Raw genomic sequence first — 19351 nt, forward strand, 5'->3', positions numbered from 1 at the left:
TCTGTTGTTTGTCTTCTGTTTTGAGATAAGGTCTCACTTTGCCCAGCTAGCTTCTGATTCCCTGGGTACCTGCACCTTGAACTCCTGATCCTCCTGCCTCTGCGTCTCCACTGTGGCATTATAGGTGTGTACCATACCACACCTGACAAAATGTAAAACAGTTCTTTAAAAAATTTTAGGGTTCACACAATGTTGGTTCAACAGTAAGTGTCGAAGGAAGCATGCTGTCACTCCCGGGTGTCACCAATGGGCACGGAAACCGCCCTTCGAACGTGTACAACAACTTGTTGTGTACTGATGCATGATTTGTGTGGGTGCACCAGCCATGACTCATGTGTGGAGGTCACAGGACAACTTTGTGGGGTTGGTTCTCTCCTTCCATCTTTACATGGGTTCCAGGGATTGAACTCAGGTCCAGAGGCTCGATATGGAGAGCCTTTACTCACTGAACAATCTTGCCAGACTCTGGTAATGTAAAACATGTATAATACTGAAGTCAGGCATGGTGACACATTCCTATATCCCAGCACTTGAGAGGAGTCAGTAGGAAGATCAGAAGTTCAAGGTCATTCTTAGCTATGTACTGAGTTTAGGCTAGCCTGGTCTACGTGAGACCATATCTAAAATAAAAATAAATTTAAAAAGCAAATAATAACATAACAATTTTATATATATATATATATATATATATATATATATATATATAACCTCATTTAAGAAATTAAGTGGCAAGTTATACTGACTTAAACCATAAATTTAAGAATGCCAACTGTTGACTATGTCCTTTTGACCAACCTACAAGAATGGGGACGGGGCTGTTGCTTAGTTAGTCCAGTGTCACATAAACCAAACCTGTAATCCCAGCATTCCAAAGTGGAAGTGGGAGAATCAGAAGTTCAAAGGCAGCCTAGGCTCATAGCAAGCTCCAGGCCATTGTGGACTACATGAGTCCCTATCCAAAAGAAGAAAGACAGAAGAGAAAAAAACCACCAAGGCACAAATGTCAAAAATCTGTAATCCCACACTCAGGAGGCTGAGAAAAGAGGGAGGGTGACAAGCTCTAAAACACCCTGGGCTACATAAGGAAACCATCCTGTCTCAAAAAAGACAAAAACAATTGCCTTGGATATGGTTCATTGGTATCTTGCTTGCCTAAGAGGAACAAGTCCCTAGGATCAGTTCCCTCATTAGATGGATTGACAGACAGACAGACAAACAGACACGGGAGTGCACACCTTTAATCCCAGCATTGGGAAGGCGGGGGCAGGTGGATCTCTGTGAGTTCCAGGCCAGCCTGGTCTACACAGCAAGTGCTAGGGCAGCCAAGGTACACAGTGTGACCGTCTCAAAACGTTTAACAAAGAATGGAAAATAAGCCACAGAATGAGAGCACTCAGGTAGGAAGGAGCCTATCCTGACACCAGTTTTATTCTCACAACTGCATAACGAGGCTATAATTGTCACCTGCAGTTTACAGATTAAGACAAGTTTCAGGGGAGTTAAGAGAGTGGCCCCAGATACCGGAACAAGCTGCAAACTGATGAGACTGAACGCAGCCTGGGCAGCCGCGCAATTGATCAGGCAACCTATTCCGAGAGGCTACAGCTCCACGATCAATAAACAAACGGGCAAAAACACGCCACGCAGCTACGGTGGGAGTCACCCAGAAGCCTGGGTTCGAATCCCATACACCCTTTCACTTAGCCAGCCTACGCTTTGGGCAAGTTCATAGGCAGTTTTAGGTAGGTCTGGAAACTAAAACAAGGCAGCAGCGTTCTAAACAGGTATCCCCCGGCCTCGGGCGCGGATCTGGTCGAAAGCAGGCGGTCTCTCACTCACCGAACTGCATCCAATCCCATTCGCTCAGCGTGTCGATATTGCGGCACAGGTCGTCCAGCACCCGGGACGGCAGCTGGTAGATGTAACAAGTCATGGCGTGACTGCGAGGCGACCGAGCCGGCGGCGACTGAGCCGGCAGCGAAGGGCCACGGCTTCCCTAGTGAGGGGCGGCGCTGTCCGCGGGCGCTCAGGGCAGGCGAGCGAGCGCCCCCAAGTGACCAAGTGCGGCAGTACGCGCCATCCAACCCATGGCCGAGAGCGGGCGAGCTAGCGCCCCTTAGTGGTTTCATTCTTTTTTTTTTTTTTTTTTGGTTTTTCGAGACAGGGTTTCTTTGTGGCTTTGGAGCCTGTCCTGGAACTAGCTCTGTAGACCAGGCTGGTCTCGAACTCACAGAGATCCACCTGCCTCTGCCTCCCGAGTGCTGGGATTAAAGGCGTGCGCCACCATCGCCCTGCAGTGGTTTCATTCTTAAACACATGCTATCCGATCCCTAGGCCGTAAGGGGAGTCTCCCAGGATACAAGGCAGTCCCTAAGGCTGGCCAACTTTACCTCCATGACCACCTGGAATGCATTCAATTTAGCAGGTGTTGATGAGGTTTAAGCCAAGAAAATCCAGAGATTTTTGTTTCAGTGTTGGGCGAAGGAATGAATTACTCAATTTGCTAAACAATTTAGAAGTGCGTAGGACATGGTGTCACACACTGGTCCCATTCTCAGGTGACTGAGGCTAGTTCAAAGCCAGTCTGGTGACACACATTGAGTTCCAGGGCAGGCCAATCTGGTCTACAAAGTGAGACCATGTCTCAAAAATATTTTTCTGTAATTGAAAAAAAAGCCAGGCAGAGGTGGTGCCCGCCTTTAATTCCAGCATTCACAAGTCCATATCCAACCTGGTTTACAAAGCAAGTTCCAGAGCCAGGGAGTTTACACAGAGAAAGCTGCCTCAAAAGGACCAAAAAATAAAACAAACAAAATAACCCAGAAAAGATAAAAAGCAATAACGAATAGTTTTCATATCAACAAAAACAGTTCCTAATGGGGAGGTGGGGCTGAGGAAGTGGCCCCTGACGGCAGCAGTTCTTAGCACCTACACGGCAGCTCACACTCATGCCTAGCTCCATTCCCAAGGGATCTGATTCCCTCTTCATGGTGCTCACACGTGTCTGCAGTCAGAACATTTGTACATAGCTGGGCAGTGGTGATGCACACCTTTAATCCCAGCACTCAGGAGGCCGGGGCAGGCAGATCTCAGTGTGTTTGAGGCCAGCTTGGTCCACAAGATGGATTCCAGGACATCCAGGACTGTTACACAGAGAAACCCTGTCTCACAAAAACAAAACAAACAAACAAACAAAAACCACTTGTACACACAAACTAAGTTATAAAAACTTAAAGTTAATTTTAAATTTTACTTTTATTTATTTCTCTGTGAAGCAATTGCCCTGTACTCACTCTGTAGATCAGGATGTCCTGGAATTCAGAGATCCACCTGGCTCTGCCTTCCCAGTGATGGGATGAAAGGCATGTGCCACCATGGCAATCTTTAGTTCATTGTTTTGAACCTTATTTCTCTGCCCTGCTGGGGATCAAAGCCAGACCCTGGACATAGTAGGCAAGTATTTTATTGCTCAGTTTATCTTCCTAAATTATTAGATTTTGTGGAATAAAGAGCCCATCTCACATTGTGCTGGATCCTACCCTCTGCCCTCCAGGAAGATTATCTCACTGCATGCTCTCCAGTCTTTGAAGCATGAAAATTTATGGACCAGTATACGTGTAGCTTTTGATCATAGGGTTAATAGTTCACCAGAGTTTAGAAAAACAAAACAAGGGGATAGAGAGATGGCTCAGAGGTCAATTCCCAGCACCCGCAAGGCAGCTCACAACTATCTTTAACTCCAGTTCCAGAGGATCCAATATCCTCACACAGACATACATGCAGGCAAAACACCAATACATGTAAAACAAAAATATAAATTCAAACAAACAAAACTGATATTTGAATGTTAACCTAAAATTCAAAATAAAAAACAAAAACCTGGACAATGTCTGTTTAAAGCTGAAGAGAAGAATAAGAAGTGAGACTGAAAATATGCACCCCAGGCCTGGCATGATGGAACTCACCTGTAGTGCCAGGTACCTGGGAGGCTGAGGTAGGAGGATGGAAAAATCTGAAACCATCAGGGAAATTCAGCAAGGCCCTGTCTCAAAATGAAGTAAGGATAGGACTGTAGCACATCTGCCAAGTCAGTACTTAACTAGCACTAGCATGACCAAGATATTGGGCTCAAACCCCAGGAACACAGAGAGAGAGACAGAGAGACAGAGAGACACAGAGAGAGAGAGAGACAGAGACAGAGAGAGAGACAGAGAGAGACAGACAGAGAGAGACAGAGAGAGAGACAGAGAGAGAGACAGACAGAGAGAGAGACAGAGAGAGACAGAGACAGAGAGAGAGAGAGAGAGAGAGAGAGACAGAGAGACAGAGAGACAGAGAGAGACAGAGAGAGACAGAGAGAGAGAGAGGAAAAATACTGTTTGACTTCGACTTCTCTTCAATCCTTGGGACCCACATAGCAGGAGAGTGCTAACTCCCAAAAGTTGTATGACTCTACATGTTCTCTCACACACGCATGTATGACTCTACATGTTCTCTCACACATGTATGACTACATGTTCTCACACACACATGTATGACTCTACATGTTCTCACACACGCACATGTATGACTCTACATGTTCTCACACACGCATGTATGACTCTACATGTTCTCTCACACACATGTATGACTCTACATGTTCTCGCACACACGCATGTATGACTCTACATGTTCTCTCACACACACATGTATGACTCTACATGTTCTCTCTCACACATTTATGACTCTGCATGTTCTCACACACATGCATGTATGACTCTGCATGTTCTCTCTCACACACGCATGTATGACTCTACATGTTCTCTCTCACACATTTATGACTCTGCATGTTCTCACACACATGCATGTATGACTCTGCATGTTCTCTCACACATGTATGACTCTACATGTTCTCTCACACACACGCATGTATGACTCTACATGTTCTCTCACACACATGTATGACTACATGTTCTCACACACATGCATGACTCTACATGTTCTCTCACATGTATGACTCTACATGTTCTCTCACATACACATGTATAACTCTACATGTTCTCTCACACACACGCATGTATGACTCTACATGTTCTCCCACACGCACATGTATGACTCTACATGTTCTCTCTCACGCACACATGCATGACTCTACATGTTCTCTCACACACATGTATGACTCTACATATTCTCTCTCACACAAGTATGACTCTACATGTTCTCTCTCACACACACGTATGACTCTACATGTTCTCTCTCACACACGCATGACTCTACATGTTCTCTCACGCACACATGTATGACTCTACATGTTCTCTCTCACACACAGACACAAATAAGTAAATGTAACAAAAACTTTATTTTTGGCTTTTCGATACAGTGTTTCTCTGTGTAGCCCTGATCATCCTGGATCTTGTTCTGTAGACCAGGCTGGCCTTGACTTTAGAGATTTGCCTGCTTCTACCCCCAAGTGCTGGGATTAAAGATGTGCTTGCTGGGGCTGCTGCTGTGTGATCCAGGCCTGCTGTAACCCTCACCTCTTCTAAGCCCTGGGTACCTTCAGTAAGTTCTCAGTGTTCTGAAGTTGGGGTTTAGAATTTACGGAGCTGCGGCGAACTTCTCGACCAGCGAGGAAGAACGACCACCACACGAGGATTCTTCTCAGATCACGCTTTAATGGAGTGCCTCTTGGTTGAAGGAGAGCAGGAAGCGAGCCCCCCCCCCCCCCAGAGCACTAAAGCAGCTGCTTATATAGGAAGTAGGCACACGGGTCACCCTGTGATTGGCTGCCACCATCAGCTGACACCAGACTGCATCGGGATAGGCCCAAGAACTCTAAACCACCGCGCATGCGGGAAGCAGGGGACACGCAGCTCCCAAAGGCATAGCCATATATGGAGTTGTTTATTTCCAACAGGACAGGATGTCAGCGCCATTTTGTAATGGCAATTCTGTCCGGCTCCCTGCACGGAGCACACTCTTGGGCCTGGGGACATGGCTCAGTTAAGAGTGTAAGCTACTCTTAGAGGACTGCAGGCAGATCACAACTGGCTGTAACTCTAGTTCCAGAGGGTCTGATGCCCTCTGCTGACATCCACAGGCACTACACTCATGTGCACAGACACAGACACACACACAATTTAAAACAGAAGCATATTCAAAGCCAGGGTCCTGCTACAACTAAAGAATGCCACTTCTTTTCCCTGCAGGTGAGTTGCTGAGGGGTATTCCTTGCCCAGATAAAATTCTCCCACACTTACCATAAAGTTGTCCCCTGTGGCTTCCCTGGGCCTGAGGAATCTAAGCTCTTTTGTTTTTTTTGTTTTTTTTGTTTTTTTTTCGAGACAGGGTTTCTCTGTGGCTTTGGAACCTGTCCTGGAACTAGCTCTGTAGACCAGGCTGGTCTCGAACTCACAGAGATCCGCCTGCCTCTGCCTCCCGAGTGCTGGGATTAAAGGCGTGCGCCACCATCGCCCGGCTTGCTCATTTGTTTTTTGAGAGACAGGGTTTCTCTGTGTAGCCTTGGTTGTCCTGGAGACCTGCCTGCCTCTACCTCCTGAGTGCTGGGATCTGATCAGCAGTATCTATGGGGTCAGTTTCCAGGCCCATCTTAATGTTCCCTACTTGCAAGTTTCCTGCCTTCCACTTAAGGTCAGGCATCTACATGCTACTAAGGATTGGTTTCTAATTTAGAAACTAGTTTTAGGCTTTTTCTTCTAATTCAGTGCTATTGCTCACCTTTTTTGATGACCATCTTAAACCTCATCTAATTTTTCTCTGCTCTGCTGTCTTAGGTTTCTATTGATAATAAACACCATGACCAAACACAACCTAGGAAAGGAGGGGTTTATTTCAGCTTACAGTTCCACAACACAATCCTCCTCTGAGGGAGGAACTGAAGCAGAGGCCGTGGAGGAGTGCTGCTTACCAGTGTGCTCAGCCTGCTTTATCACAGTACCCTGGACCTGTGCCCTGGGCTGGCACTGTCGACAGTGGGTCTAGCCCCCTTACATCAATCAATTAAAAAAAATGCCCTGAAGAACAATCCTACGGAGGCATTTTCTCGATAAAGGTTCTTTCTTCCCATGTTTGTGTCAGTTAAAAACTAACTGCAGCCCGGCAGTCATAGTACACTTTTAATCTCAGCACTTGAGAGGCAGAGGCAGGTGGATCTTTAAATAGATCAAGGCTAGCCTGGTCTACAAGGCAAGTCACAAGATAGCTAGAACTGTTACACAGAGAAACCCTGTCTCAAAAACAATAAAACTAGCCATTGAACTATCAAGATTGTGTATAGCGACGGCTGAAGCAGGCAAGTGGCTGAAGCCAGGAGCTCAGGGGCTATACTGGAGTTTCAGGCAGGGCAGTGACCAGCATAAAACTGGACTGAGGTGCTAAGGTGTGTGTGTGTCTGTGCGCACGCACGTGTGTACGTGTGGTGCTGGGGACCAAACCCAGAGCCTCAGACATGATAGGGACGTGCTCACCCACTAAGACACACTCGTATTTCATGTCTTTCTAGTGCACTGCTCACAAGCCCGGTGCCCTCTACTCAGTTATCAGTGTTGACTGCCCGTGAAAATGTGAAATCACTCACTAGTTTTGTAGGTTAAAAATCTGTTCTCAAATTATTTTTTAAAGATTAGTTGTGCGTGTCTGCATGTGAGTATATGCACAAGCCTGCAGGTGACCTTGAGGCCAGAAACATTGGATCCCCTGAAACTAAAGCTGGCTGTTTAAACTAAAGCTGTGAGCCCCCTGACTTAGGTGCTGTCCCCTGAAAGAACAGCAAGTGCTCATAAATGCTGAGCGCTCTCTCCAGCCCAGCTGTTCCTCTGAGAGGTTTCTAAAGGCTCAGCTCAGCCTGGAACTCTCACTATGTGACAGAACGACGTCTGCCTCCTGATCCGAATGCCTCCACTTGCAGAGCTCTGGGACCACAGAGTCAGCCACACCTATCAACATCTCACCAGCATCTTCCTCAGGCTTTAAATGCCTTTACAGAGATACTGGGAGGCTAGAAGAAACAATGCTAAATTAAAAAGGAACCTAAGGCTGGAAAAAGAGACCAAACGAAAGGGAGGCCTTGCTCCCCCCTGCCCCCAGCCCCACCATGCAGCAGACATCTCAGCCCCACAGGAAGGAAGGGCACTATTAAAAATAACACAACACACCCGCTTCCTTCACTGAGCACAGTTTATTGTACTAAAGGTCAGCTTTTTCAGAAAACTCAAGGTAGAAAACATTTACAGGATGCCAAAGGAAGAGCACACATGACTCATGCTTTGGACAGCACAGAGAACAGTATTCAAATTTCCAGTTTAATAAGACAAACAGAAGATCTTTTTGAGACAAAGATAGGTTTAAAAACATAAAACCAATGTTGTCACGCTTCGGCACCCTCTACACTTGGCTATGTCACTCATGGAAGCTGTGGACTAAGGAGTGACAGGGTGGTGGCAAACGCTCACTTTGCTGATCTTAAGGACACCAGACTGTACTCAAGGAGACCAGGATGCCAACCAACACTCCTATAGTCATCCACAAAGGAGGAGCATAGCACAGTGGGGTTCACAGAGTGCTCGGAGTAACATGGGGAAGTTAACTTAGGAGTTAAATGAAGGCCAGGCATGCTAGTGCAGCCTGTAATCCCAGCACGGGGTGGTAGAGGCAGGCGGTCTCTGAATTTGAGGCCAGCCTGGTCTACAAATCGAGTTCCAGGACAGCTAGGACTACAAAGAGAAATCCTGTCTCAAAAAAGCAAAACAAAAAACAAGAAAGAAAGGGAAAAATGAAGTTAAATGAAAACTCAGGATATAAAACTGTACATCCCCTATGATCTCAGCTATGACAAACAGCTTGAAGCAATCAAACCATGCCCTGCAAAGAGAGCCCCGTTAAGTGGTTACAGGAAGCTGAGAGTGCACAGGGCCTGTCTTTTTCCTTTCAGCTGACTATCTTTTCTGGTGTGTGCAGCCATATCCAGCCTTCTCTAATTTTTCTCTATTAGAGAAATTAAAAACAAAAATTATGTCCTTCAAAAATGTCTCACAAAAGTAATGAATATGAATATTTTAATACATAAGAAAGGATGTAACCATCCATAAAACTGTGTACTTTGTGACCCATTATTGGGAGGGTGTGGCTCAGTGCAGCTTCAAAAATAGCCTCCCTCTTCTCTCCTCCCCGCCCACCACCCACCCCCAAATCCAAGAGTGCCCAGGTCCTGCCAGTAGAAAATGCAGAGCCCAGCTGGAATGCCAGGGGTTGACAGACAGCAACGGCAATGCCCATTCCTGGCAGCAGCTTCCTCACAGACAGAGGATCTCACAACCAGAATTAAACACAGGACTGCTCTTTTCTACCGTGTGTGCTGATGTCAAAACACCCGTGACAGTGACCATGGGACGCCTACCTGGCTCACAAACAAGAGTGCTGCCAGAGTGGCTCAGGAGGCTGGACTGCAGTGTGAGACCCCGTTTCCAAATGAGAAAAGGGCAGAGCAGGCCACGGAGCACACACAAGCTCCCAACACTGCGGCAAGGGACACAGGAGGATCACAAGTTCAGGGCTAGCACTCCCTTCTGAGTGACTGAGACTGGCCTGGGCTACATGAAACACTGTTTCAAGAAAGTAAAAAAAAATAAACAACAACAAAGTGCTGTGACATGGAATATTAGAAAAAGTTCTGTCTAAATACAGGACGCTAAGTTGTTCCTCTCCTTGTACACTTAAGGCTCTCCTCAGACAGACAGACCCTCCAGACTTCCACCAAGCACCCAACATTCCAGACTGAAGGCTCCTTGGGGCCTTCTCAGCCTTCCCAAAGCAGAAGGTGGGTGCCCTCTGTTCAAATGCCACTGCATTTTCCAAATCAAGGACACACTGCAAACATCCTTACACCCTTCCTTAAGAACTTCCCAACTTACCAGGAAGTAAAATGAGAACCCTTCTGATGCGTGCTTCTAGAAAGGGCTGATTCAGTGGCATTTTGTGATGTTTACCCTTAAACACAACAAAGCCCAGTGGCGTTAGTTAACTTTCTTTTTATGTAACGCAGTGCATTTTACTCCGAGAATGAAACATTTTACAGTGGAAAGCAAGTGACCTGTCCTATGTGTGGGTTATGACTCAGAACCATCAAAGCTGGAATTCAGGACCACTAATCTCAATGGACTCCCTCAGGCTCTTCTCCCAGGGTCTGATTTTCAAAGTGCTCTTGTGTCAGCCGCTCTATATCTTTCTGCACATTTGGGTGGTCTTCCAAATCTTCATAGAGCGACCTGACGATGTCCAGCCTCCTGTAGTTCTCGGGCTTGACCAGGCTTCGCACAACCTGAAGGCACCGCTCTTTCAGGGTATACACTGCAAGGACAGGAAACCAAGTCCTCAGAGGCAGACTAGAGACATATGAGCCAGATACCACCACCACCACCACCACTAACTAAACTGACCTTGTGAATCTCATTGTTGGGAGTGAGTGTCACATGGTAACAGATAACCAAAACAGTGTGTACCTGGATGTAGGTCAACCCCTGCTATTTGAACTCACTGGGAGCTGGGCAGAGTGACTCATATATGTAACCACAGTACTCAGGAGGCTGGGGCAAGATCTCTCTAAATTCAAGGCTAGCCTGCTCTACACAAGTAAGTTCCAGGTGAGCCAGGGCAGTAAGTAAGATCTTGTCTCAAATAAATTAAATAAACAAAAATTAAAATATAATAAATCAGGCATGACGGTACACGCTTATAATCCTAGCACTCAGGAAACAGAAAATATGATGGAAGTTTGGTTGACATATAGAGTTCGTGTTCTGCCAAGGATACAGAAGAAAACCTTTTTCAACAAATTGAAATAGACCAAGTATACACCTGTAACCCAAGCACTCAGGAGGCAGACACAGGCAAATCTCTGCAAGCAAGTATCAGGACGGCTGTGGCTACAGTGAGACACTGCCTCAGGGGGAAGAAAGGGGGAGGGGAAGCTAGGGACACAGTAAGGTGCTCACTGTGCAAACTCAAGGGCCTGAGTCGGATTCCTAAAACCCATGTTAAAACCAGGAATGGTGGCACATGCTTATAATCCCAGTGCTGGGGCAGCAGAAAGAAGTTGCCTAGGGGCCCACTGTCCAGCAGCTCTAGTCTTAAGTGAGTCCCAGGTGGACAATTAGAGGAAAAACATCTGAGGTTGGCCTCTGCCCTCTACACCCATAATGTATGATATACCTGCACAAGCAAGCATACTCACAATGGACCAAGAGATCTAGCTCAGCCGAGTACACAAACTGATCCCCAGTGCCGCCACATAAAACCAGGCATATGCTTGTAATTCCAGCAGGAAGATTAGGGGTTCAAGGTCAACCTCAGCTACATAATGAGTTTGAGGTCAGCCTGGGAAACATGAGATCCTCTCTCTTTCTCTTCTCTCTCTCTCTCTTTCTCCTCTCCTCTTCTCTCTCTCTCTCTCTCTCTCTCTCTCTCTCTCTCTCTCTCTCTCGGTCACAATAATAATAGTAAAAGTAATAAAAGTCACCAGGGAACTCACAAAATTTAACACTGCTCAAGTCTCTTTTCTTTCTTTCTTTTTGGCTTTTCAAGACAGAGTTTTGCTGTAGCTTTGGAGCCTGTCCTGGAACCAGCTCCTGTAGACCAGGCTGGCCTCGAACTCACAGAGATCCACCTGCCTTTGCCTCCCGAGAGCTCGGATTAAAGACATGTGCTAACCACCACCCAGCTCAAGGCTCTTTTCTGATTATACTCTTTTTGTTTTGGTTTCTGCCCTGAATATGGCTCTTACCGTGTAGCTCTGGCTGTCCTGGAACCTTATGTAGACCAGGCTGCTGGAACTGAGATCTACCTGCCTCTGCCTCCCAAGTGCTGGGATTAAGGGCATGACCATCAGACCCAGTCCCAGCATTCTTTTTACTTCCCACTTAGAGACAGGGTCTCAGAAAGTAGCTCAGACTAGCCTTAAATTTGTTCTGTAGGCTGGCCTTGAACTTGTGATCCTCTTGCCCTAACCTCCTGAGTAGCTGAGATCACATCTTACTCTCCCTTTGTTCTGGGATTCCAGAACATAAGTCTGTTATAGTCCTACAAAGAGATACCTTGGCGTAACCAACTCTTAGGAGCCCAAAATACTTCTGAGACACAACATCTTTGCTCAACACAGGACAGAGAAACGAAATACTTCCATTTCATCTATGGTAGAAAATAACATAAAAAGGCTAGATCCCAGCCAGGTGGGATAGTGTACACCTTTAATTCCAGCAGTCGGGAGGCAAAGGCAGACAAATCTCTTGAGTTTGAGGCCAGCCTGGTCTACAAAGCGAGTTCCAGGACAGCCAGGACTGCTACACAGAGAAACCCTGTCTTGAAAAACCAAGCCCTGCCCACAAAAAGACCAGATACCCTGCCTATCTCCAGCACCCTCCAGTGACCTATCTTCTAGTCGTTACAATGCTCACCCGCATCTTTTTCAAAGACTGAGCCCATGTGGTGGGTGACTCAGGCCTATAATACCAGCACTTGAGAAGCTGAAGCAGGAACATTTCTCTAAATTCTAAGTCAGTATGAGCTATATAATTCCAGGGCAACCTGGGTAGAAAGCTATAAAAAAGATGTTAAGATTATCAACCTGGCAGTGTGATGTTGGCAAAAATAGGCTGTCCATCCACATTGAGGGATGGCACAAACAGTTCTGTCTGGTTAACCAGAAGTCCATCATGCGTCCCCGCATCCCTGAAGAGCCAAAGATGACCTGTCAACACAAGCAGAGGGTGTTAAGAAGTCACACTGCTCTGAATAAGATACCTGTTTATTAATTGTCCCAAACCACACAAAACACTTGCCTTTCATTCTGCTTAAGGTTACATACAACAAAGCCTTTGGAAAAGAGGAGCTTGATAACAGAGCTCCTCAGGACCGTCCCTTATGCATGAGAAAGCAGGGCTGGGCTGAAGGGAGTGAACATGCTGGAAGCAAAAGACAGGAAGCAGAAAGAAAGGGCCTGGGCTCTGCAAACATGGAGGGAAAGTACATGCAGGGCAAGGACGTGCTGGCAATCTCACCACACACTGCAAGATGTGAAAGGCCACTGGGTCTCCAGCCCAGGAGGTGTAAAAGCAGAATGTTGACATTAGGAGAACATAGAAGGGGCCAGGCACACACCTTTAATTCCAGCACTCAGGAGCAGGCAGAGGCAGGCAGGCCTCTGTGAGTTTGAGGTCAGCCTGGTCTATAGAGGGAATTCCAGGACAGCCAAGGCTATACAGGGAAACCTTGTCTCGGAAAAACAAAACAAAATAAAACAAAACAAAACAAAAAAAAGCCACAGGACTCATGACTAAGAACAGGCAAACTAATGTATAGTATGAAAAGGGGACAAGCGCTTGACTCTGTGAGGGAGGGGCTGAGTGACAAGATGCAGGAAGGATCCTCGTGTGATGACAGAAAAGTTCTCATCTCTAAGTTTACCTAGGTGTTGCTACTGTCAAAAACTCTCAAACCCCAGCGTAAATTATACCTTCATTTTTAGAAAGAGGATACAAGAGGCAAACCTCAGAGATAAGACTGTTTGAAGCAGAAGCAGGGCTGGAAAGATGGCTCAGAGGTTAAGAGCACTGGCTGCTCTTCCAGAGGTCCTGCGTTCAATTCCCAGCAACCACATGGTGGCTCACAAAACCATCTATAATGAGATCTGGTGCCCTCTTCTGGTGGGCAGGTACAGCTGTATACATAATAAATAAATCTTTAGGGCTGGAGAGATGGCTCAGTGGTTAAGAGCATTGCCTGCTCTTCCAGAGGTCCTGAGTTCAATTCCCAGCAACCACATGGTGGCTCACAACCATCTATAATGAAATCTGGTGCCCTCTTCTGGCCTGCACACTGAATACCAAGAATACTGTATACATAATAAATAAATAAATCTTTAAAAAAAATAAATTAAAAATAAATAAATAAATAAATCTTTAAAAGAAAAAAAAAACCCAAGTAGAATGTTTCAGAGGAAGACTAAATCAGAATGATTTTTCATGGGACACAAACTTCCTTGAAGACTTAGTGGACATTTTGTTTTGCTGGAGATTGAACTCCAGGCCTCCTACCTAACATGAAGTGCCTTAGTACTAACTAGAAACACAGTTCAAACCTATAAAAGTTTTTTTTGAGACAGGGTCTCACTGTGTAGCTGAGACTAGTTCCAAACTCATGGTAATCCTACTGCCTCAGTCTCATTAACATTGGCATTACAGACATGCATTATCATACCTGTCTTAATTATTTTTATATAAAAATAGGCACAGGACTGCACAATAGTATAGTACTTGCATAGCATGAGTGAGGTCCTAGGTTCAATTCCTAGCAGTCACCAACCCAAAGTACAAAAATTTAAAAAACTGGCACAGAGGAATCTTGGAGAATACAAAATTAACTCAAGTTTCTATGTAAAATAGGAGACTAAAGAAATTTTGATTCCTGTTGTGTTCTTCCTCAACAAACATTAGAAGTTTGGTATAAAAGACAAACTGCTACATGCTGAGGCCCTGTTCAAGCAAACAAATAAATAAACAAGTAGGGGGTTGGAGAGATGACGGCTCAGTGGTTAAGAGCACTTGTTCTTGTAGAGGATTGGTTTCCAGAATCCATAGTATCCAGCCTTTGCAACTAGACTTTCTGGGGACCAGAATCCCTCACCTGGCCTCTATAGGCATATCATACACATGGTACAGACACACCCTCAAGGGAACATCCAGATAGAACTTGACAGAATGCTTGCCTATCATGTCCAAACCCTGGGTTCCATCACTAGCACTAAAAATATATTGTGCTATATGTCTCCAAACATGTAAGATATTTCTTTTTGGCTGGGTGGTGGCACATGCCTTTAATATCAGCCCTTGGGAGGCAGAGGTGGACAGATCTCTGTAAATTCAAGGTCACCTGGTCTACAGAACTAGGACAGGATCCAAAGCTACAGAGAAACCATCTAAGAAAGAAAGAGAGAGAGAGAGATTTTCTCCTCTATATGTCAAAGAATAAAATTGAGAAGCATTAGTTTACTTCGTTATTTTTTAATTTATTTTTATTTTATGTGCATTAGTGTGAATGTATGTCTGTGTGAGGGTGTCAGATCTTGGAGTTACAGACAGTTGTAAGCTGCCATGTGGGTGCTGGGAACTGAACTCGGGTCCTCTAAAAGAATAGTCAGGGGGGCTGGAGAGATGGCTCAGTGGTTAAGAGCACTGGCTGGTCTTCCAGAGGACCCAGGTTCAAATCCCAGCACCCACATGGCAGCTCACAACTGTCTGTAACTCCAGTTCCAGGGGATCAGATACCTTCATACCAATGCACATAAAATAAAGTTAAATAAATTTAAAAAAAAAACTCAAAGACATTGAAGAAATTAAGGAAGTTGCCCAAGTCACTCAACTCTTAAAAAAAAAAAAGAATAGTCAGTTCTCTTAACCGCTGAGCCATCTCTCCAGCCCCAGTTTCTTTCTTTTTTTTTGGTTTTTCGAGACAGGGTTTCTCTGTGGTTTTGGAGCCTGTCCTGGAACTAGCTCTTGTAGACCAGGCTGGTCTCGAACTCACAGAGATCCGCCTGCCTCTGCCTCCCGAGTGCTGGGATTAAAGGCGTGCGCCACCACCGCCCAGCCCCAGTTTATTTCTTATTGTTTTGTTAAGTCAGGATATCATGTAGCTCAGATTGGTGTCAACTCCTGATCATCCTGATTCCACCCAGTTCTCCAAGCAAGTTTGTAGCACGGTGCCTAACTGCACAAGCTCATTAGATATACCACCATCAGGAGAAAAGACCTCTCACGAGCCTCCCTGATGGTTATGAAAAGTAAATGATTCTGTTCACATGTGCAATCCTAGGACTCTGGAAGTTGAGGCAAGAAGACTGCCCCAGTTTTTTTGTTTGTGTCCCAGTGTTCTACAGCTGTGAAACAACAAGACCACAGAGAGTCTTGCAAAAGGAAACATTTCACTGGGGCTGGTTTACAGTTTCAGAGATTTAGTCCATTATCAGCATGGTGGGAAGCATGTGGGTACCCAGGCTGATATGGCACTGGAGAAGAAACAGAGTCCTACATCTACAAGCAGCAGGCAGAGAAACAGACTTTGGGCCTGGCTTGGGCTTCTAAAACCTCAAACCCCACCCCCAGTGACATACTTCCTCCAACAAGGCTGCACCTACTAATCCTTTCAAATAGAGCCATTCCCTAAACATTCAAATATATGGGGCTATTCCAATTCAAACCACCAGTTTGCTTGGTCAAAATTATGTTCTCTTTTTTCAAGTGAGTGCAGGAATTTAGGACATGGGATCCCTGGAGCTGGAGTTACAGGAACTTGTGAGTTGCCTGACACAGGGGTTGGAGGCCAAGCTCGACAAGCGCAGTATGAGCTGGGCTTGGTGACAAAGGTTTTTACTTTACTCCTGGTACTCAAACGGCAGAGGAAGTAGGATCTGAGTGAAAGGCCAGCCTGGTCTACAAATTCCACATCACATGGTTGTCTTTTTGTTTGTTTCAGATGCAATCTTGCTGCATAGGCCTCAAACTCACTGAAATCCTTCTGTCTCGGCCTTCTGAGTCCTAGACTACCACACCCAGACCTGGGTATGTTTTTCAGTATATAAATATGGCAATGTCACACAGCCCTATTTCTCTAGGGCTAATATAACCTTTGGAATTTTTTTCTCCCCCTATTTAGCAAGTAAGCATAAAGGCCTGGGGCAGTTGACTCAGCTGCCTGAGTCTTGGGATTTTACACACGAGCAGCTTCACTTGTTCTTCATTAACATTTAGGCAGGGCCTTGAAAGAACTTTTCTCCACTATTGGTAGTTTGTTTTTTAATTATTATTAGTTATTATTACAGTGTTTTGCCTGCACACTAGTTAGGAGGGAACCGGATCTCATTATAAATAGTTATAAGCCACCATGGGGCTGCTGGGACTTGAACTCAGGACCTGTGAAAGAGCAGCCAGTGCTCTTAAACCTCTGAGCCATCGCTTCAGCCCTGGTGTTACGGTTAATAAGAGCACACAGTCAGACTAGGTACAAACCTGAAATCCCGGCACTTAGCGGCGGAGGCAGCAGGATCAGGAATTCAACCCAATATTCTATACTCACGAGTGTTGGGCCAAGACGCCAGCGGATGCCATAGGCGACCCTCCAACTACAAGCACCGACACCCTCCCTTGGCTGACTCTTCTGGGAGGCGAGCTCCTTACCTGGACGCACCCGCACTCTGCCCACGCTTTCACAACCCTCTGAACCCGGTTCCTATTGCAGCGATTATGACACCGGCTGGCTCGTGTCTGTTCATGCATTTGTCTGTGCCCCTCCGGGCTGTCACCACGAAGTCAGGGCTTCGGATGCAGAACCAGACCGGGAACTGGGGACATCGCGGCCGAAAGGACAGTTGGGACCGGGCATTTCTCAGGGTAGATGCAGTGGGTAGAACAAAGTGCTCGGGGCTGGAAGGAACGCGCCGGGCCTGGGACGGCACCTGCGGCCTGGCGCGCGTTCGTACCTCGGTAGCTGTGGATACGGCGGCCGGTGCCCGGTGGCAGCGTCGGGTAGGGCTGAGGCTCGCCGTCGAAGTTGAGCCACAAGGGCAGCACGACGCGCGGGCTGCGGTTGCAGAAGATGACCTGAGAGGGCTCGCGCGAGTTCACCGAGCGCAACACCGGCCGCGGCCGCCCGGCCTCCATCTCCCCAGGGCCCGGCTCCCCGGCCGCCTCCTCCTCCTCTTCACTGGCTGCCTTCCGGGGCATTGTCGGAGCTGGTCGCCTCCGGATTCGCAAGCTGGATGTGGGCGGCGCGTGCGTGTGGGCGTACGCGCTCCGGGGCAGGCCTGCGGGCTCTAGACGCGCTCCGTCCGGCCCGAAACCCCGAAATGGCGGCCAAGCGCTCGCGAGTTAGGGGCGGGGCCACAGACGCGGTGGGGTGTGTGTGTCGGAATGGTGGGCGGGGCCAGAAGGAGGGGCGGGGCTGGGGAGACCGGGCTCTCTGGCTCTGGGATTTGTTCCTTTGGGTCTGTTTCTTTTCCTTAAAGGTAGCCCTGGAACTCACTATGTAGACCCAGGTGGTCTCGAACTCAGAGACTTCCCGAGCCCAGCGACTAAAGGCATTTGGTTTTTCTGTGACAAGATTTCCCTATGTAGCGTAGCTGCTGGTCTGGAGTTCGGCGTAGCGACGAAGCTGGCTTCAAAGAGTGATCCTCCTTCCTGCCTCAGCCTCCAGAGTGCTGGAATTACAGACGTGAGCCACCAGCCTGACCTCGCCAGTTTTTTTGAGTTTACTTAAATTTCATTTCTTTCTTTCTTTCTTTTTTTTTTTTTTTTTTTTTTTTTTTTTTTTTTTTTTTTTTTTTGGTTTTTCGAGACAGGGTTTCTCTGTAGCTTTGGAGCCTGTCCTGGAACTCCCTTTGTAGACCAGGCTAGCCTCGAACTCACAGAGATCCGCCTGCCTCTGCCTCCTGAGTGCTGGGATTAAAGGCGTGCGCCACCACCGCCCGGCTTTAAATTTCATTTCTTAAAATCTCCACGGGTTTACCATATTCTCCCTCTACTATTATTTAAAGTTTTTCTTACCGAAGAATTTGTTTCAAACTACAAATTTTAAAGTTCCAGGAAAGTACAAAAAAGGCAAAACTTGCCGGGCGGTGGTGGCGCACGCCTTTAATCCCAGCACTCGGGAGGCAGAGGCAGGCGGATCTCTGTGAGTTCAAGACCAGCCTGGTCTACAAGAGCTGGTTCCAGGACAGGCTCCAAAACCACAGAGAAACCCTGTCTCGAAAAAACCAAAAAAAATAAAAAAAATAAAAAAGGCAAAACTTTCCCTTATTTCCCATCAGTTTTGAATTCTCAAAATACAGAATTATCAGTTTTTGTTTCCTGTCAAAAGTTCTTATACACGTTAATAAATTCTAAACTGTTTTATCTTCTTCTTTTTAGACAGAGACTATCACATAACTCCCATTGGCTTGGAGCTCAATATGTAACCCAGGCTGTCCTCAAATTAGTGGCAATCCTCCTGCCTCTGCCTCCCAAGTGATGACATTTTAGGTAAGTGCAACCACGCCTGGTTCTAAGCATTTGCATACAACTACATCAGTGGTCACTCACTACCATTTCCATAGGCATTTATAGTGGAAGTAAATGTCAAGGAAAACAGCAGGTATTGTATTTTATCCACTGTCTATTATCCAGCTAGAGGCTGACTGGTCCAAAGGCATCTGAATTCAACATTTCTCCCAAACCACCTGAGTGCCTATCGACAGACAGCAAGTGTCACAGTTGGAATCCCACCTGGCTCTTTTTTCAGCTGAAACTTCAGATTCTTTGAGCTTTTTTTTTTT

General features: G+C 46.4%; 2 protein-coding genes across 2 annotated transcripts in view; both read right to left on the reverse strand.

The window, feature by feature from the left end:
- Positions 1-1985, reverse strand: part of Irak2 (interleukin 1 receptor associated kinase 2) — a 53134-nt gene extending 51149 nt beyond the window's left edge. Inside the window, exon 1 of the mRNA XM_075983161.1 lies at positions 1840-1985. Within this exon, the coding sequence (XP_075839276.1) occupies positions 1840-1933 (94 nt within the window). The 5' untranslated portion in view covers positions 1934-1985. The remainder of the gene's footprint in view (positions 1-1839) is intronic.
- A 6172-nt stretch (positions 1986-8157) lies between these two features.
- On the reverse strand, positions 8158-17901 carry Vhl (von Hippel-Lindau tumor suppressor). The gene is made up of 3 exons (XM_075983162.1): positions 17522-17901; positions 12617-12739; positions 8158-10344 (listed from the first exon to the last, which is right to left on the reverse strand). The coding sequence occupies exons 1-3, from the start codon at positions 17763-17765 to the stop codon at positions 10148-10150; spliced, it is 564 nt and encodes a 187-aa protein (XP_075839277.1). The 5' UTR covers positions 17766-17901; the 3' UTR covers positions 8158-10147.
- Positions 17902-19351: the final 1450 nt, after the last annotated feature.

This window comes from Microtus pennsylvanicus, chromosome 8 (assembly GCF_037038515.1).
Source record: "Microtus pennsylvanicus isolate mMicPen1 chromosome 8, mMicPen1.hap1, whole genome shotgun sequence".
In the NCBI taxonomy this organism is placed as follows: Eukaryota; Metazoa; Chordata; class Mammalia; order Rodentia; family Cricetidae; genus Microtus; species Microtus pennsylvanicus.